This window comes from Phaenicophaeus curvirostris, chromosome 1 (assembly GCF_032191515.1).
Source record: "Phaenicophaeus curvirostris isolate KB17595 chromosome 1, BPBGC_Pcur_1.0, whole genome shotgun sequence".
In the NCBI taxonomy this organism is placed as follows: domain Eukaryota; kingdom Metazoa; phylum Chordata; class Aves; order Cuculiformes; family Cuculidae; genus Phaenicophaeus; species Phaenicophaeus curvirostris.
In genome coordinates, this window is record NC_091392.1 from 98,442,732 (window position 1) to 98,463,627 (window position 20,896).

General features: G+C 42.5%; 2 protein-coding genes across 3 annotated transcripts in view; one reads left to right on the forward strand and one right to left on the reverse strand.

Moving 5' to 3' along the window:
• CD247 (CD247 molecule) overlaps positions 1-1,183 on the forward strand; it is a 56,665-nt gene extending 55,482 nt beyond the window's left edge. For both annotated transcript variants that reach the window (XM_069849919.1, XM_069849920.1), the window contains exon 8: positions 91-1,183. In XM_069849919.1, the coding sequence (XP_069706020.1) occupies positions 91-156 (66 nt within the window). In that variant the 3' untranslated portion in view covers positions 157-1,183. The remainder of the gene's footprint in view (positions 1-90) is intronic.
• A 10,444-nt stretch (positions 1,184-11,627) lies between these two features.
• POU2F1 (POU class 2 homeobox 1) overlaps positions 11,628-20,896 on the reverse strand; it is a 114,857-nt gene continuing 105,588 nt past the window's right edge. The window contains exons 13-17 of the mRNA XM_069869495.1: positions 18,731-18,836; positions 17,977-18,322; positions 16,986-17,074; positions 15,104-15,778; positions 11,628-13,658 (exon numbers count right to left, since the gene is read on the reverse strand). Of these exons, the coding sequence (XP_069725596.1) occupies positions 15,468-15,778; positions 16,986-17,074; positions 17,977-18,322; positions 18,731-18,836 (852 nt within the window). The 3' untranslated portion in view covers positions 11,628-13,658; positions 15,104-15,467. The remainder of the gene's footprint in view (positions 13,659-15,103; positions 15,779-16,985; positions 17,075-17,976; positions 18,323-18,730; positions 18,837-20,896) is intronic.

Here is a 20,896-nt window from a genome sequence, read left to right on the forward strand (position 1 = left end):
CCCCTGCCACCCTGTTCCCGACCAGTCAGCTTGGGAGAACCACCCAGCTCACTCACGCTGGTACCTCACCTGTTTTTTTCTCTTTTTCAGGGACTCAGTACGGCGACCAAGGACACTTACGATGCTCTCCAAATGCAGCCTCTGCCCCCTCGCTAAAAGGGAGTGACGGAGGGGATGGGCAAGGCTGAGAGATGCCCACCTGCTTTGGGGAGGAGAGAAGGGAAAGCCTTTTTCATCCAGAACAAGCGCTGTTTTCTCAGTTCAACAATCTGCTTTGGTTGGTGCACAGAGGGAATACGTCTGGACTTGGTCAGCCCCTTCTCCCTTCCCACTTGAATCATGTAACTGCAAGCTTTAGCCATGAAGATGTACATACCTGTAAAGTTGTTTCCACAAACTGGTTAGAAGACCGATTTTTCCAAGATTTGTGTGGTGGGACCAGACCACACCTACCAACACAGCTGTTCCCACAGCTCCCACCTGCCTCCCAGGGGTAGCAACACATGTAATTATGGTTTTATTGCATTTAAAGAACTTGTAGAGATAGGGCTGTAGTTATTTCCTGTAGTATTTAAGTCTATTTGACACAGGCCAGCTAAACTTTTTTGCTTCAACTTCACCTTTTAAAAACAGCTTGAGTGGGGGACAACTTCTTTCTTTCATTGTAGAAAGCGATGTTACTGTAGTGAAGGCCAGAGGCTGAATGGCAGGTTTTCAATGTGAAGAGAACGAGCACTAAGCCCCAAGGAAAGATCAAGCAATGGCTTTGCCACCCCTCCAGCACCTGGAGTGAAACAAGAGCCAGGTGACCTGGGTAAGAGACCTCTCAGAGGGTGGAAGATAGCCCTGTAACAATGGAAATAAGCAGAATAGACTCTGATAAAGAAAGTAATACTGAAAAAGCCAGGAAAACTCCCCCCAGAGAATCCCATTTGGCTGAAACTTGTCCTCTTGCATCAGCATCTACAACTATCACAGCAGAACAGGCTCCCTTGTAAAAGCTGGTGTGGTCAGAAACACACCAAGCCTGCCTCTTCCAGGTGATGGGAACTGTACAGAAGCCAATGTGAATATAGATTCCAAACCAGCCTATCATCAGGTCACCTTTCAAAGATGATGCCCATATCATTCCAAAGAGATACTAGTTCAGCATTTATGTAACGCATTTTTGATGAATTAATAAAAGTTAGCATCAAAGACGCGTGCGTGTGTGCAGTGAACAGCTGTGGGGAGGGATAGAGCTCAGCAGCTGGCACACAGGGGGCAGCTGGACTAATTTACACCCAGCAGCGCCCTCAAGGCCAGCTGAGGAGAGCACTGTTCCCATGGGAGCTTCTAAACAGATTGTGGGAGGCGGGATGGGAATTGGAGAAATGCTGTAAGCCCAAGTATAACAGACACCCACCTCCTGTTGCATCCTTAGCGTTGCCAGTGACAAAAAATATTCCAGTCTTTGGAATATTCTTCCACTTCTTAAGGGACTGTGTTAACAGCAGAAAAACTTGCTGAACCTGCCGTTACGTGAATTACAAGGCTGCGCCCAACTTCCTAAGCAGTAGAACACCAGCTGCAGTAGGTGCCTGTAGCATTAGAAGAATATTCCAAAGACTCCAAAATAGCGCAAAAAGAAGGTTAACCAAGAAATCCCACGCATGGCAATGAATGTTGCTTGCAAAGAATTTCCTGCTGCTCTTCTGCAATGACAAGAAAAATCTGAAAAGTGGCTGATGCCATAAACATCTGAGCTGAAAACTGCAGTAAATTTGCTATTGCAGAGCACTCTGGTCCTTGATGTAAGAACAGAGAATATTGAAAATATATATTTTTTTTTTTTAAATCATGATAACCCTGTTGGCAAGATGTGGAAGTCAAAAGTTTTGGCAGTCATAAAATACCAACGACTAAACAACAGGGAAGAAATTCTTAGGGAAAAAAACAAACCCAAACCTTTATGCTCTTTATATATAAAAATATACCTTTGTTTCAAAAAGCATCCAACACTTGTTTTGGGGACACTCTGCGTGGGTGTGAGCCAAGTCCTCTCTTTGCATTCATAGAGCAACCAAAGCCGTTTCTTCTTTTAGGAGAGGAGTTGGTAATACAGAGGTAAAACAAAAGCTTCAAGGAGAGTTCAAAAATACCTGGGCTCTCCTCCATTTTGACAAGACAGCACGAAAGGACGCTCTGCTGACCCCATTTGACACACTGGAGGAAGGGGAATTAGCCTTCCCCTGACACATTTGAAAAACTACAAACAAGCGCATACATGTTAAAACACTTGGAAAATGGTTTAATGATGTTTACAACAGAAATGAACTGTACAATTACAGTAAGTTTAATATATATAAAAAATTACAGCAGACAAATGCATCTACACAAAATCTACCTTTTCATTCTGATTTACTGTAATCTACACAATCTCTCAATGCCTACAGCTATCTGTAGGCAACCACTGGGAAAATAATAATAATAATAATTATAATAATAATAATAAAGGACATCTTTAAAGAGACAGCATTTCGCCTTCCTCCTCACCCCTAGTGTGATCAGTGAGGTTTTGAAATGTGTGGGACTCTCACATTTCAGTCTCAAGAAAAGCTTGGGTTGCGTTTGGGTATGGGTATTCCCATATGGCCCTTGATTTCAAGTGTTCTGCTGACCTGAAGCGTAAAAATGCAGTGTATGAGGAAGGGCAAGAGAAATAAACCTCCCAGCCAGTGTAAGTAAGTACGCAGTTGCGCAGCCTAGTGAAAACATTAAGACTGAAAACGTCTCTTATTTAGAAATGAAGCAAAAAGGGACTGCCCAGACGCCACAGACATTCACAACTCATTGTCTCCCGGAAAACTATTGCCGGACTTAGATAAATTTAAATGAAAAGGCTTGTTCTTCAACACCTGATTTTTCAAACAAAGGGTTAGTTTTCGAACTAATGTGTTAAGTATTTGCTCAAGACAAAATTTAAGGTACACCTTCTTTGGCCCATCCCTTAAAAACAGTGAAAACCCCTTCACGCTGAGAAAGAGCCTCAGGTCAATGGGGAAAAAAAATAAAAGAACATGCTGTCTCTTTAAAAAGAAGGAAAGAATCCCAGTTGGGAGCGGCCGTCAGTGAAAATGTGATCCAAATTGGCGGTCTGGTGGAAATTCCTCATGGAATATTATGTACAGTTTAAAAACCATCAGTTGTTTTTTTTTCATTTATGAACACCTAGGCAGTGAAAACTGTTATGTTAATACATACATAGACACACCCAAAACATACAAAAATACTATTATTTCAAACTACTAAGAATAGGACAAGTTCAGTTATTTCCATGCTATGACTTTAAGAGCATTACACTGAAACAAACAAGAATTTAAACGACAATTTTTTAATATCCCAGAAATATACCAAAATATACATCTAAGCTTTGGAATTACTGAGGTTAGACTAATGCAAGTGCTGGGTAATCGTACTTAATACACAAGTCTAAGGTTCTGCAGGAAAGAAATTATCTTTGGTATCTGCATCAGGCTAATAATATTAACATTTGGATTTTGCTTTGGGATAGAGCTTGTATGACCCTAGAACCAAACACCCCCCGATCAACTGAGATTAAAAAGATCCATGTAAAAAGTTCCTCCATTTGCAATCCCCCCCCAAAAAAGTTAAAAAGTCACAGGCATCTACCTAGCATAAAAGGTTGAGAAATACAATGCATAGTTGCACAGTGGTGCTGCAAACATAAAAAAAATCTAGAAAAAAGGAACTAGAGGAGAAATGAAAAGCTGCTTCTTTTTCTTTCAGGGATTTCTCACAACAGGACAGCCTCTTCCAAGCAGTGACAGGGGGAGGGGGGAAGCTCAGAAGTGCACCTCAGCGTGTATTAATCAACATCACCCAGCCCCCAGAGGGTTAAAGCACCCAGCAGAGCAGCCAATCCTGCACCCAAGTCTTCAGCTCCTCAACCCACCTGCGAAGCTCCCAGCCGGGCTGCCCCCTCCCAGCGCCTTCGCCCTGGATTTCGCCCCGGGGCAGCAAGTTTCTCCCCAGGGCATTTCCGAGGCCGGGCAGGGCTGTGCCCCTCACCTGGGCAGCCCAGGGGCCAGGGCCAGACCCTCACCCAGGCCAGGTCAGCCTCACAGATGGGCTTGGTGCTGAAGACACCTTTTGTCTTTGGTTTGTTTGTTTGTTTTGAGTTTATACAATCATTAGGAAATCTTTGGTTTTGGCTGGAAATTTTAAAAGAACAAAACAAAACAAAGAAACCGCCCCCTCCCGACTTATAGCAGCCACCGTGACCTGACAAAGCTTCTCTTTCCCATGGGGTAGGGGAACTACATTCAAATAAAGATGGACCGGGTTAAGGACGCAGCTTCTGGCCAGGCTGGGGAGCGGGGAAGGGATACAGGATTGTCAAATAATAAAGAAGAAAATTAAATATTTGGAGATTTCTCTTTTTTTAATTGTTTTTGGTCATGTTAAAAAGTGAGTAGCGTGTACGCAGCGCTGGGCTGAGGGCAATCAGGGCCCTGGAGTTCAGCACAGCCCCACAGAGAGTGGAGGGGAGAGGATGGATATTCACAGACTAATCAAGAGGACCCCTTGTAACCAAAGGAAATAAGATAAGATTGCAATTTGCCCTCACTTTGCAGTAGCTTTTAAGCAGCGACATTCAGAGGCGTTAGGGGGTCACTCCCCAGGTTGCAGGTCACGGGGCGCTATAGGCCAGAGTTCAGTGTTAATCAAAGGAGGGAGGGCAGACTTGGCAACTCTGTAGGGTTTGGAGAAAGTTAAAGCAAGTTACTCAGTTACGAGTTAGAAATGAGGTATACAACAGCTCCTGTACCTGTGGCGGATAAACACCCCACACCTACTCACACCTAGCCTTAGATACTACCACAGAGGAAGGAAATGGAACAACAGCACTGGCAGGGATGAAGAAGCTACAGCCCGGGTCCTTCCCACAGACCGCTGGCACGCGAGGTGCCCCACAGGGACCAGCGCTGCTCCAGACCTCTTCAAACCACCCATAGGCGGCTCTGCAGCGATCCCTTCCCTTCCCTGTTTCGCAGGGAGGCCCAGTCCAGCTCCCTAGGAACTCATGGGGAGCAGCCCTGATCTCCGAGTCTTTCACATTGCATTTTCCCCTCGGACTCGCTCGGGTGCAGGGAGCACCAGGGTCACAGAGGCTGACACATGGAGAGTGAACGGGGGAAGAACTAAAGGTTTTGTCTCAACTGCCTTGTTTTCAGGACACTGTCATGGGTGCTCTCGTTCCTAAACTGTGGCTCAAGGGTGTTGGGCAATCTCTATGGTTTGCCCCTTGGCATGCTGTCTCCAAGGTCTTAGGATTCCTTCTCTTCAACAATTTCAGATTTCTATAGCACCACAACATGCCAGCTTCATCCACGCACAATGTTAACACATTCAGGGAATAGGACTTAAGTAACTGCTGCTACAATATTCAGCAAAGGCAGTATGAATGCTAGAGAGGGGCCTACAACAGATAAGAGAAATTTGGGAGGAAAGGGGAAGCTAACTTGGTAAATTAAGTATTTAACGGTTTTATGTAAAGCTCTGCAGGAAAATATTCACCAGCAGACAAACACAGTTTTAAGACAGATCAGCATTTTGGTCTGAGCTACTTGACAATGTCCTGTTTGGTAGAAAGATGAAATAAGGCAGAGGGGGGGATGTTCCAGTTCTGGGGCTGAGCCTCAGCAGCACTAAGGAACGTCAAAGGGTATCATCTTCCCTCACCTCCCACAAGCTGTTTCATTTCCTTCCTCAGATTTGTTTTCCTTAAAGCACACCTTGTTTTCCACTTCTTTTGTTCCAAGTGCTCTTTTCTTTGCGAAGTCATTTCTTCAATATCCCTATTACCTATCTATAAATCTAACTAGCTCTTTGAAAAGTCACACAATATTAATACCACTTTTACATAATGTCAGAACAACAATTGTATTAGTAAAGCTTTCAGTGAAGTTCTGCAACCCGATTGGTGTCTGGAGGAAGAGTAGCTGGACAACCTGCCTCTCCTCCTTCCTCCCTTACTTTCTTCACAAGAGCTCACCAAGATCACCGATAAAACAACTCAGCCCAGTAGCATGATACGTGAACATGTACAAGGCTACTTTGGGGAGCAAAGAAGGGAGTCTTCAAGGTCCCCCCCTAAGAGAAAGACCATATGCAAAAGCTGTTGAACAGACTCTGATCTTGGACTATACTGCTTCCACATGTGAAGGAAAGAAACAGTTTTCCCTGACTGTACCCCAACATCAGCCTAAGACCTGCAGCACCAGGCAAGCCCCACGTGCCGTTTGTCTTCACAGAGCCAAAGCAACTCCATGCAGAAAAGGTGGGAGTACCCATAAGAGATGAGGTCCTTACAGAAAGGGACACTGACCCAAAGCTCAAAAAAACCCTTCCAGCTTTTCCTCTTACCCACTCTGAGAACAGCAGAGCTGACAACTTAACAGTGCCTTTGGTTCCCTACGAGGCCACTGGGAATTCTCCCGTCCCAGTGGAGTCGAGCTCCTTTAGAAACCCACCTCTCTCAATCACCACACACAACCAGGCGCACACGCTTGCGCACACACGCACTTGCACACAGAGCCACGCACACCCCTTCTTTCCTCCCCGACTCCATTGGCCTTGAAGGGAAATGAGAAGGGAGCCTTGGGGTCCACAGTGAGGGGGCTGCAACGCCCTCCCGAAGCAGTAACCACTCATTTTTCTGCTGCTCCCGACGCAACACCAAGACATGTGCCAGGAGAATGACCCGCTCCCTCTCCAACAACCCCTCAAAGCTCCTCTCCCAAAACTGTCTCACAGTATTTCAACCTCTTCAGGCATCTAGCCAGGCTTTAGGAGTAGGTTAGCTTTCACTTTTCAGTTTGGTTTTTCTTTCATAGTTTTTGGTCTAGACAGGATTAGCATTGCTATTAGAAACGGAAGTGTTTAAAAAGTTTTCCACATATTATCAAGCACTACAAGCTCTACATTCAGTAACAAGACACGGGGGATAAAAGGAACCTGTTTCACTTTTGCTCTCCCAGATAGATTAAGATGCGACAACCATTCTTCTCCCTCCCCAGAGTTAAATACAACGGCCCCGGTTCAGCTCTGGTGCAACTCAACTCACTGAAATGGATTTACACCACCTAGGCTGATTCTACGCCAGTACAGCCATCTTTTTTTCCCCCGAGCCTCCCGGACACACGCTGCCTCATCTAGATCCCAGCAAAGGGCAAGGAAAGGCCAAGAGGGAGGGAAGTGTGCGCACACTCGAAAGGACCCTGAACAGCAACCCAATCAGTAACCTGCATGCCACCACGTGCTGTGCTGCAGATTAGACCACAGATTAACCAACCAACCAACAATCCCAAACCCAGGAGCGACAAAATGTTTCCTTTGGCAAGACAGATACAAGGAAAAAAATTAATGAGCAAACATTTTCCTTCTAACACAGTCAACCCCCTTCTCTGCCCCAACATCCACCCACCCCCACCCAACCCTATAAAGTTGTAACCTATAAACAGGATCTCAAATACATACAGCATAATCATGTTTATCAATCATAATAAACATCAGTTCAACTAAACTCTACAGCTAGAATTATCTCCACTATTTATAAAGTTTGCTTTTCTCTTCTGATTTTTTCAGTTTAAAACCAGTTCTGCGACAATGCTAAGCTATGCTGAGGTATTTTATGAAGGTGCCAGAAGCCAGCTGCTACCCACAAGTATTGTTCTCAGAGCTATATGGTGCTACCTTTCGCTGAGGGAAACTGGGGAAAGGAACAAGGAGGGAGGAGAAGAGAGGAGAGAAGGAAGGGAAGAAGGGAGGAGGCCCAGATTACAGACGGTTCTTAGCAGGGTATTGCAGACAGAGCTAAAAGCAGCCCCAAGACAAAGCCCAGTAGTTGCTTCATTTTTAGGAATTTGGTTAGAAAAGAGGTACCTGGTATGTTCTACATCCTGAACTTATTTGTCTACTCAGCTAAAAGGTGTCTTTTCCCTTCTTCCACATTCAAACTCTTTGTAGGGTGAAAAGCTCAGAGCATGCGCCCAGTAAAAGCGTCCTGGGAGAAGTGGCAGACAGATCCAATGAAGATAGATAAGCCAAAAAACGATCAAGTTTTTCTCGTGTTACTATGTGTGTTTGTCTGAAGATATGCAAGCACAGGAATAGCTTCTTTTCATTGTTCCAAAAGCACTGAAATTACTTGTGAGGGAAACTGGCTCCACGTTCTGAAGGGTACCTAAGATATGAACATTTTAAGACATTGCAAACCATAAGCCAGTAACTTTATGAGAAAGCTTCTTTTGCCAAAAATCTTTTAAGTATTTTAGAGGTCTGCCTGCTGGAAAGAAGAGAAAGACTCATAGGCAGCAACAGGAGTGAGATTTAATGACTTGAAAGGGTAGAGCCCCTGCAAGGTACACACCTTGGATTCTGTATTGCTGTAGTAGTTTGGAAAGGGAGGGAGAAGCAATTGGTTGCAAAATTAAAAAGGAATTTGAGTTGGCTATGTGAGGACTGGCAACTACAAATCCAGTGGGGGGCAGCAGGCCAGCTGGCTCCTTTGGTAACACTCCACTCTAGGTAACAGCCAGGTGTCAACCCAACAGGTGTACCTAAGCCCTGCAGGTAAACATCATTTAACCACTGCAGGCAGAAAAAGAATAGGAAATAGTGACTCTTAGTAAAACGAATGTGGCAACAAACAGATCTACATTTAAAACTTCTGGTTTAAAACCAAGTATCATAGAAAGTTTGGACCAGACACCCTACTTTTGTCTGTCCCACAACACCCTAATGACCATGAGAAGCTACTTGTCTCTCTAAGGTGATTTTGTAAAGTAGACTTTTATCTAAGAAGATATCAATTCATATTTAAGGTAAATTAGTGGTTTACTGTCTGTGGCATGGTGTTCTGAATGGCTGCAGCTGTAACGGGTGTTCTGCTGCGTTTATAACAAAGAGAGAGGGAATTTCTGTTTTAAAGAATGTTTCTCTGCAGGAATGTGCACAGAGTTAAAGAATTAGCATTGCTGTCTCCTTCAGTAACTCAGCTGCAGAAATGTGTGTGGAGCCAAAGCACACCGCAAGGCTTACAGGGGTGACATTTAAAAATTAGAACGAACCAAAACATTATAGTTCAAAGAGAAGTAAAAAAAAAAAAGAATAAATAATCTTCCATTACTTGCACAATCGTTGGCATGGATGCACACAGAGAATTTTCTCTAACATATTTTGGTAATAGCCATTTTCTTTCTGGCCCCTGAGGAACATCAGTTATTTGTATGTTTGGTTTTTCTTTTAAAAAAAGGATTTAAATATCCTAAGAGACTTTGACAAGATATCAAAAGATCAGAAGAATAAAATTTTTCTCAACACTTGATGCTCACTGTAAAATATGTAAAATTAAAATACGAAGAGATGTAAAAGTAGAAGCAGTGGATTACTCTTGTTCAAATGAAAAGCTCTCATACTTTGAGAAAACATTTGTTCTTGTGTGTTAAGATCAGCAGAGAGCTGTTTTGCCCAGTGTTGGCACATCCCTGATTAACCTAAAAGGTGCAACAAATCACAAGTTGTAGCTGCAATTACATGAGGAGCTATACTGCTTTCACTGAAAATCTTTTTGTCAGCCTGTTCATTTAAAGATAAAATTCAAACTTGAAGCTTCTGATGCCCTAAGAGGTCTCTAATTCAAGCCATCAGAATATACGTAGTCTTCTTAATGTTCTGGAATTTTAGTTTTCTCTCACGAGATAACCTTGCTAGCACTCAAACAAAATTGCTGAGCAACAGCAGCAGCACACTCCTACATGAAGACTCAACTAACTTCCAAGCATGTTCTCCTTGCTGGTTCAGCTGAGAACTGATTTCCTGTTTGTGGCAAAGTCACTTTTTCAATCCAATTTAACTTGTGGGATCTTAAGAAGTAAGGGAGCTATGGTGTGTTGTCACAAGTTACCCAAAGAAAAACAAAAACATGATCTGAGGTTAACACCAGCCTATGGGCTGGAAAAATTCTGATCTCTTAAAAATCAGGTAGTTGTGCATGTAACAAGCATGGTATCTCCCCAACAATCTTCTGAGTGCCTGCACATACACACCATCTCAGAGCAATGTGACAAAATGTACTTAGACTAACATACTGCACAATAACTCAGACACAAAATAAATCCTCTGGTGGAGATTTAAATAGACAGATGTGACTCTTATAAGCAGCCAGATATCTGTGTAGCTTTAATGAACTGTTTATGAATCATTCTACGGTAACTACAGAGAGCACGTTCGGAGGAGATCAAATGTGTTAAAGCCAAACTGGAATTATATTTTCCTAACATGAGAAAAAAATTCATCACCAACCTACCACACCTTATCTTGAAGCCATTTTCTAAACAGTTCTGCTAGACCTTCAGGGCATATCTGCATTCATGTCTTGGTAAATCTTTTGCTTTTTGAGCTTGTGTCCTTGGCTATAATGAGAGTTTTTCACCTTCTCTTTTCTTGCATATGTCCTTTGGCATGCCTGCAACTATGAAAAGCAACCCACACATCTTTAAATACAGAGACACGGAGCTCTGAAAAAGAGATGACATTATCTGTTTCTAACATGCTCCAAAATTCCTTTTGGTCCTGTCTGACAAATCAGTACAGGAGCAAATGTTCCAGCACACAGCTAGAAGACGGTCTAAAACCAAACCTTTGCATAGGACATCTTCCCCTAAAACGAGTATTCAGGAATTACAACTGTAACCGTGTGACAGAAAATCCTCTCTGTTCAATGTATCATAGAATCATAGAATCAAAAAATCACTGGGTTGGAAAAGACCCACCGGATCATCGAGTCCAACCATTCCTATCAAACACTAAACCATGCCCCTTAGCACCTTGTCCACTCGTCCCTTAAAACACCTCCAGGGAAGGTGACTCAACCACCTGCCTGGGCAGCCTGTGCCAGTGCCCAATGAACCTTTCTGTGAAGAAATTTTTTCCTAATGTCCAGCCTAAATCTCCCCTGGTGGAGCTTGAGGCCATTCCCTCTTGTCCTGTCCCCTGTCACTTGGGAGAAGAGGCCAGCACCCTCCTCTCTACAACCTCCTTTCAGGTAGTTGTAGAGAGCAATGAGGTCTCCCCTCAGCCTCCTCTTCTCCAGGCTAAACAACCCCAGCTCTCTCAGCCGCTCCTCATAAGGCCTGTTCTCGAGCCCCTTCACCAGCTTTGTTGCTCTTCTCTGGACTTGCTCCAGAGCCTCAACATCCTTCGTGTGGTGAGGGGCCCAGAAATGAACACAGTATTTGAGGAGAGATCTCACCAGTGCCGAGTACAGAGGGAGAATAACCTCCCTGGACCTGCTGGTCACACCGTTTCTGATACAAGCCAAGATGCCATTGGCCTTCTTGGCCACCTGGGCACACTGCTGGCTCATGTTCAGTCGCTGTCAACCAACACTCCCAGGTCCCTCTCCTCCAGGCAGCTTTCTAGACAGACTTCTCCTAGTCTGTAGCACTGCACAGGGTTGTTGTGCCCCAAGTGCAGGACCTGGCATTTGGCCTTGTTAAACCTCATGCCATTGGACTCTGCCCAGCAGTCCAGCCTGTTCAGATCCCTTTGCAGAGCCTCCCTACCCTCCAGCAGATCGACACTTCCACCCATCTTAGTATCGTCTGAACCCACTGATACTGGAATCAAGAGATGTAACTGTAATATTGGAGGAAAAAGATCAAATTTGCTTGCTAAATAAATGTCCTGGGTTTGTCAGCAAGTTTGTGACAACACATGTCCCAGCAGACATGTCTCAGTAATTCATCATTTTCAACACTCATGAACTCAGACCAGAATCATATTTACTAGGTCTGTATGTGATGATTATCATCACTTTTCTGACGCATCAATTTCTGCTGTCAGCATGATTATGATTTAAAAAAGAAAATTTGCTAAATTCTAGTACATGATCTCATATTCTTTTCTTGCTCTGAAGCAGTCAATCTGATTTCCATCCTTCACTTAAACACTGGAGGTAGCCATTATCCACAAGACAAAACACTGCTAGGGATGCAAAGCAGGCTCCAAGAGCAACGGTCAGTCATTGGGATGTTTTAGGACAATGAATCAGAGCACACTGGTAATGGATGCCACGGGATATGTGCTGTTTGGGTTTTACATCAGCTTCTGCAAGAAAAACCAAGCCCTTTCTGGATATGTGGCTAGTCTGAGTTTCTAGTCTGCCTCAGAAAAACACTTGCTAAGAAATTCCCTGGAATCTGGGCCCCAGAGAGGGTGATGGGGTAGAGAGGAGGAGGGTAAGGGGGTATAAGGTGCTCACACCAAAGCCATGTGACCAATGCAAAGGTAGTCAGGAAAAAAGCAGATTTTTATAATAAATAAACCATCCAAGCTGCATTAGTGTTCCAGATATGTACTCAACAAGATCCTCTCCCAACCACAAACCAGCAAGAATGGGACATGAAAACTTATTCAGACAGCTAATGGCACAGTCTCTTTGAACTGTGGAGAGAGGATTTTACACTGATTTAAGGCCCACCTTTCTTTGTGTTTCCTAGACATACGCAAGGACCATGCCCCCTGACCCTGCCACAAAACCCTTAGGGAGTAGAGGATACACCGGAGAAAAGACCGGTAGTATTCTCCCTTTAACAAAAAAAGCTTCCTGATAAATTCTATATTTTTGCACAGGCATGAAAGTAAGCGGGAACTTTCAGAGTCGAGAATGAACATTATAACTGCAGCTTTCCCTGTCCTCTTACTTCATTGAACACAAGTTCCAAGGACTTGCATTCCTTTGGTAGAAACTGTCATCCGTGCTATGGCCTCCAGACCAATATAGTGGGTACCAGCATCTCCTCTTCCACTTCTTCTCCATCTCCCTGAAGCTCACCCAGCTATACCTATTACTGCTCTGAAGCTATTTCTGTGGGCCATTTCCATTTCTGCAGTATAATCCATAGCCCTAAAAGTCTCCTGCACAGCCTGAAGTTATAGACACATCAAAAATACTTAAGATTTATCCATACTGGTGGGATGAGGGTGGGACCTGTTGGATTAACACTCCCCTGACATTGCCATTCTATTTACACATCAAACAAAAGAAAACAAATTAAAATCAAGTTAAAAGTCTGCCCCAAGGATAACACAAATTACCAACCAACCAAAAATAAAAAAGATTAAAAACAAGCAGCAACTTTTATATAAAATTAATAAAAACAAAAGACAAATGAAAAAGAAATTGTCAGTAGCATCTATCGCCTCTCTGCATCTGAACTGCACTTATACAAACTAGTCCATTAGTACAGCAGCTTGCTAGAAATTGACTTTGGTTCAAGCTTAGTTTTAAAAAAATAAAACATAAAAAAATCAAAAACACATTAGAAACGGTGGACGGACATTTGTTAGTTTCCCTGCTTGCAGTTCACTAGTTTTGAAGTTTTAGGGATAATCAGTTTAAATATTCAGTAAAACAGGAAGGTGGAGAGCTAGAGATGAACAGAGCGAAAACGTGGTGGGGGGGTGAGAGATAATGGATTCTGCCACTTGAGTGCAAATGCAAATCCCACATGCTCAGGTCACAACCCAAGCATATGTAGAGTTTAAAGTCGCTGCCTTCTGGATCTTGGATGAGAAGCTCCAGGATCCCCCTGAATCATCAACAAAACGAACACAGCTGCATCAGCTTATTATTTTAGGACACTCTGGTGACAAAAGAAAAGGGGGCAGGGGAAAGGGACTCTTCTAATACCCTCACTAGTTAAAAGCAATTTAGTTTTATACACATGGCAGAAACCTTTAAATTCATCAGGAATGGAAAGTTCAAAGTGAACTGCATTGCAGTGATCCAGTCTTTTTTAAAAATCTTTTTTTTTTGGTTCAGATACTAGATTGTATATTTAAGAATATACAGATCTAACTTCTGTACGGTTCATTACTCTTCCTCATCCATGTAAATATCCTTTGCTAAACGAATCAGGATCAACCTTGAGAAGATTGTTACAGTGGCAGGCAAGCCCTGACGCTCTGTCAGAGATGCTGATTGCCGTTTTCACACAGCTAGCAGCATGACAGCTCAGAGACTACACGAGATCATGCAGGTATGTGCAAAGCTCCAGAGCCTACTGTGTTGGCATAAACGATGGTAACCTCTGTCCTCACACTGTCGGCTTCCGCGTTTTGCAGCCAGAAGCACTTTTTTACTAGAAAGTTTTCCTAAATACAATGTTGGAAGCATCAGAATTAACAGAAAAAGGAATATTGCTATGAATAGGGAGAATCTGACTTTTGAAATCCTGTACCAATTCACCTGGTGGGAATTTAGGACTGCAAATGCCACTTTACACGCTGCCAGCGAGCTGGGGCAACGGTATATGCTCTTAACAGCAAAATCAAACCAATAGAACAGAAGAGCCATCTGTATGTCACATAATCTAGACCTGGGAGGTCAAATCCCACTCTCTCCAGTAAACCAGGAACTACGCACACAAACCTAAAAGCAGAATTTGGCCAACTTGTCTAAATAATCGAGAGAAGGAGAACTGCAGGTCAGAATTAATTCCTACCTCTGCTTAAAAAGCAGAGACCAGCCTGGAAGTTTGCACGCAATGATCTCTACTGCCACACTGGGCTTCCTGCACCAATGATGAACATAAATTCTTCTGACCCTTATAAGTAACTATCAGACAAATTCAAGGATGAGGAAGCTGTTCAGAACGTTCCCAGAAGACTAATTAGGACAGAAAGTCTATTTGTGCTCCATTCTTCCTCTCCACCCTCCCGCCCTCCCCCCATTGCGTGGGAGCTCACTGAAAATAATCCAGGAGCAAATGACAAACGCGTCCAAACTATATATATAAAAATAATAATAATAATAATCATAATAATAATAATAGAGATACACCAGTAATACAGGCCTGCCTAAATTGTACCAGTTAAGAAAGGAACCCCCAACATGATTGATACGATTATAAACACCTTGTATGACATAATGGCCTGTACAACAGACCTATAAAATGATAATTAAAAAAAGAAAGATATTTAGACCAAAAAGAAAGAAGAAATTCCCCTTCCTATGTTTGCGTTGATAACCCACCTTAACTTGTCATTGTGACTGCTGGAAATGATAAGTAGTCCTTTCACTTTTTTTGTGTTTTTTTGTTTTTTTGTTTTTTGTTTTTTTTACATTTTTGGTTAGAAAGTTCTCCGATCCATGAAGCGATCCTGAAAAGACAGTGTTTATTATAAAATTAGGCAAATGTCTGTCCCAGCTTTAAATCCTTCCTGTTTTGCTTTTGTTTTTTGTTTTTTTGTGGTTTTTTTTTATCTTTTTCCTTCTCTCCCTTGTCCCCAGCAACACGGCGAGAGGATGCCCATCACATTTTCAGTTTATAAACCCCGCTGGCAGCCAATCCCACCGCACAGTGAAACAGACTGCTGGCAGCACAGCTCAGCCCGGCTCACTGTGCCTTGGAGGCAGTAGTGGTGGTGGACGTGGCCCCGCTTGCAGAGGCCACAGTGAGGAGAGAGTTCTGGATGGACTCAGCTGAGGTGGAGGTGGTATGAAGGCTGGCGACTGGTCCAGAGGCCCCTGCGGAGGCTGCAGCTGCAGAGACCAAGCTAACCGGGTTGCTGGTGAGCAGAGAAAGGTTCTGAGGGTTCAGGAACAGAGGGGCAGTTACGATGTTAGGAGTACCTCCGGCATTGGCAAACACCAAGTTTCCAGTTGCATCCAGTGATGTTATTGGAAGAGAGCCACCAGATGCAAGAGCTAAAAAAAGGAAAATTAAGCAGGGAGGAGATAAAATTAGCAGTAAGCAATAATACAAAATGTGCCTAAAAGCAGCTGCTCTCTGCATTTTCCTTTATCCGATATGTACATTTTCTACACCACTAACGACAGTCATCTCATCATAGGTAGTTCTTAAAAAAACCAACTCTGTATGAAAAGTGGACAAGACCTTGCAGATACTCAAACACCTATGTCGTTTTCTCCTAAAACTAATTCCATCATGCCTTTCTTCAAATCTTTAAGCGCAATACTGGTCTATGTTTCCTTGCCACAGAAAACCTGTACGTTCAGGCAATCTACACTGGAAAGGGTTGAGATGAGTGTTCACATGAAATGACAGCGATCACAAGATGAAGGTCATGTATCCTCAGAGCATAACATTTTAAATGTTGACATACAATCACTGTTACAACTTACTCTCACGGGTCTACAGGGTTCAGTCTGCCTTAGATTATGATCTCCTAAATTTATTTGTGACCTTACGAAATGGCTCTTTCTTGTACCCTAGAAACAAGATTTGGTAAGCTAGTTTAGAGGATATTTGAATATATAGGTTAGCAAGCTCTTCAGGCACTAACACAATCTAGTTTTTACAGATGACACACTATGAACTGAGAATAACTCCTGCTTAAGTCAGTGGAAACTTCTGGCTGCATGGCACTTTCAAAACAAATCTTTACTCCTCCAAATGAAGATTTATGGTTTTAAATTTCTACATAAGGACTTGAGGAAATAGGTTGTTGTGGTTTTTTTCTAAATACATATGAGGACAAGAAGTCAGGATCAAGCCTATCTCAGAACTGCCCTCCTAACAGACCTCAAAATAATGCAACTCTGCTCAAGCTTAAGCTAGAAGACCTATAAAAAGCAAATCTATAACCTGCTGGAGACACATGCCAGTGGGGAGAGGATTACAAAATAAATTCCAGATCACATTCAATATCTTAAACGCCTCCTGTAAACCTCTACAAGATCATACACAGTTCTAATCCCCTCTCTGGAGTTGTACTTTCTCCCTCCTTGGTGATACATGAAGTATATTTGTGCATTTAAATTTTGTAAAACCTCTACTCCTGTAACATTTATGCCCAGTGCTAAGCAGTCGGTGCTCTTTTTTGGTAGAGAAAAACAAAGCACATAAACTGATGTTGCATGACAGAGACACATTAAAAGAAACGCTACTGACCTTGAATAGTTGCCAGTGTACTGTTGCTCATCAGGGCTGGGCTGAGAGCACCACCTAATGTCCCTGGATTGAGACTGAGTAAGGCACCTCTGCAGGAAGCAAGATTGTGGAAGAAGAAAGAAAAAGTGTTACTTTTAGGAGAAGGTTGTCACTGTTCAGAAGTATACCATCATATTAACAACAACAAAAAAACAAAAACAAAAACCAAAAAAAGGAGGTTGGGGGCAGAGTGGGGAGGACGGAAAGACCAGAGATTAAGGGCTAATTTTAGTTTATTTTAGTTTGATCTTCATGATGCCTGAGTTGCCTTTCAACTGTGTGATCTGCAACATACCTAAAGTACAAGCACTGTAACTGCATGACCTGTATTGACTATTGCTGTTAAATATTCTTGTAAATTATATTGGGGAAATTGCCACTTGTTAGAGAGCTATCATCATCACCCAAATTCAGATAAGAAAGATGTAAACTGAAGAAGCAAAGAGTCATCTCTCAGAGCAATATTTTTAGAAGGAAAACTTCAACAACACATCTTTCACGCATCTTTTACAGCTTCTTGCTCATGACTGAGAAATGAATACAGAGGGGTGAAGTGGGTCTAGGCCAGCTCTCCATTTTACAATTAGTAGAACAGATTCGGTGATTCACTGGTAGGCTGCAGTTCTTAAGTCAAGCTCTGCAGTGGGATGGGTAATATATCAAATAACATTTCTGCAACACAGCTTTTTCACCCGTAAAAAGAGAACATTTGTGTAATCTATAAAATGAAAACAATATTTGTGTAATCCATAAAATGAAAACAATATTTGTGTACATTGAAGGGAACAGCCAATTACTATCTATACATAAACTTCAGAACTTGAGATAAATTACACTAGAATCACCAAGTGAACTACCAGAAAACAGTGACACACAAAAGCAATTTATCCCAAGAATTCTCATTCCCTCTTCTGTCATCTCTCCTAAAAGGGTGTAAATAATTCATCCTTACCCAGCTGCAAACTGTGAGGATGCCATCAAGCCTGGGTTTAGGCCTGCTGCAGCAGCCATGGCAGCAAGACTTGCATTTGCAGGCAACTGTGCAGCTCCTTGTAATGCGGCTGCTGCCGCTGTTTGCAACCCTGATGCCGTTACCATCACCTGGCTGGTCCCAAGAGGGGAGGACAAGGGAGTGGAGGTTGTCTGTGTTGTGCTGGTCTCACTGGCACTGGATGCCTCTGAAGTGGAGCCTGAGGCAGAAGGTGAAGGACTTGGGGAAGGTGATGTCACTGCTGAAGAAGCTGGAGGTGCTGTTGAAATTACTGTTGCCGTGTTGTTGGAGGTGGTTTCTGTTGCGCCTAGAAGATTGATTCTGGTTAGATCTGTCCAAAACACAGATATGACTCAACAGAAACCACTAACCAACTGAACTGCACACCCAGCTGAAAGAGAAACAAACACATTTCTGTAGGACTGAGAAGCACTAAGAATCCAAATGAGAAGCTCTGAATGAAGTGACACTTCCCAACAGGAGGCTGAGGAGCTCTAGAAGCTAGCAATGGAATGTAGCATATTTCATTCCAGCATCACCTGCGATTTTACCGCCAGAAAAGCCAAGTGAATGGTTACATAGACTGAAGTTTCCTAGTCGAGTTACAAGGAGCAACGAGAATGTCCTAGGATACTAGTGACGAATACTGAGCTGACCCTTTGAAGAGTTTAAAAGGTGAAAACGGTACAAGTTAACATTGGGGCAAGGGACTTACCTGTGACTGACATACTAGTTACAGCAGGACTGGTCAGAGGGAGCACAGGATTGACAGTCAGGGTTGTAGCTGCACTGCTAGTCACAAGGCTTGGCGTGGTTGCCACCTGGAGGTCAAAAAAGAACACAACTGCTCAACTGTTAAAAGACAAAAAGTGTTAGCTACTAGACTTAGATTTCTTTCTTCCCATCCTCTGTTGAGGAAGTTATCAGGGCAAATGCTGCATAGAAATTAACTTTTTAATAATTATGTTACTTTATCATTCAGTGGATCAGCCATAGTACCTTCTCTAATTACTAGCAATATCTTTATTCTTAATCATTCGGTATCTGAAGGGAAATAGAGCTATTACATCCATAGTGCCTCAGGACCACAAGCTAGCCCTCCCTCTCTGACTCCCACAAGACAGTATCTTGTTTTAATAAAGTCATTCTTATAGAAAGAGTTACAAAATATATTATTTCTGCATGGGTTTTTTTTTTCTTTCTCATTTAAACATCTTTTCCACTCTAAAACTCTTTATCTGATAAAATTATTTAAATGCCACAGCATTACTTAAAGGTATTTAGGGTAATGTGTTTACATGGATAAACAGAATGACATTTCATTTTTACTCAGACAAACTATAAGCTCTACTTTGATAAATTTCCTTGTGCCAGAGGAAGAATCTCTGAATTTTACAACATTCAAAAGACATTAACTAATTTTACTTGTGGACAGCTTATTACAAAAAAAGCTACAATAAACTGAAGACATTACAGACAAAAAAACATCAAAGACTTAAGGCTGGAGGAACTAGATTATGAAGAAAAATGAAATACAAGGAGAGAAAGGACTTTCTATGGACAAGAAATGGTATCCAACTGTAATATTTGAAGGCTGTTATACATCAATGAGAGAAACGAATCCTTTAGAATTGCCCAAGAGAAAATAGCCAAGGATATAGGCTAAAACCTTCCTCCTTTCCCCTCTCTTACCTTAAGTTTATTATCAGAGAAATCTCTCTCATGCTGCATATCCTCTTATAGGAAGTCAAATGCTTCATGCATTTTAAACACGACTGGGGCAACCGGGACAGATCTGAAAGCTTTCGGCCCGTCTCAAACAGCGTATGAAATAAAAAACAGCTAGATACATACTTCACTTCCCACTAATGCAGCCCAGACACCTTATCTGTCATCTGTCCACCAAACAATTAAGGCCAAGGTCACAATCCGTATTCCAGGGCAGTGAATGCCCTAGAATTAATACAGCAAACCCTGTGGTTACAATGACTGACTTCAGCCAATGCAAAAGTAGGCTGCCATCAAAAGGAAAATTTCCCTCCAACCCTGCTTCAGAGCCTGAACACTTGTGCAGCCAGGCTACAAGTCAGGTTGCTTATTTGGCCATACTGAAAATTCATCATTGTTCTTCGCATGGTTAATTTGCAGTCAAACTAGTAAACTAAGCCAAATCATTCTATGGACATGCAGTCTCCAGAGGTGACACAAGGATCAACAAAGCACATAGCTAGTGAAGGCTGGGGGCAGCAGGGCCGGAACATCCATTTGAGTGGCAGCACAGTTCTAAGAGAAGCTTACATTGAGCCAAACAGCTTAGTGAAACATCACTGAAAAAAATAGAGATTGTAGTTAACACCTCAATTTCTTACGCACAGTGGGAGTCTATAATAAAAGACAAATACATGTAGGAAACCTTTCTTAGGTTGCACTCCCAGTAAACTCGCATGGTTACTAAAACACGCTATCATAAATGTCACTGTGTTCTGCTTCGGTTGCAAGGCATGCAAGCCTCACTTTCCAACTGGGAAATAAACTAAAAAAATAATAAAAAAGACTAAGTACACTTAACACATCCCTTCCCCTTAAACAAAAGGTTGCATGCAGAGATCCTGAAACAAGGATGAGGGGAAAGAATGACATGTCACCAAAATTAATGATTTAATGAAGTACTGGAGGATATTAGCTACTACAGTGATGAGGGTGGAATAAATACTACAAAAGTATAGCTACAGCCTACATAAATTCCACCACATTCCTATTAGCATAGCTACTATGTAATCTAATAGCTACTGTTTCTATTTATGAAAACAGACCTCCATGGACATTGGTAGCAAAGGAGCTGAAGGAACCTTGAAGCATATGTTTTGTTACTCTTATTTTC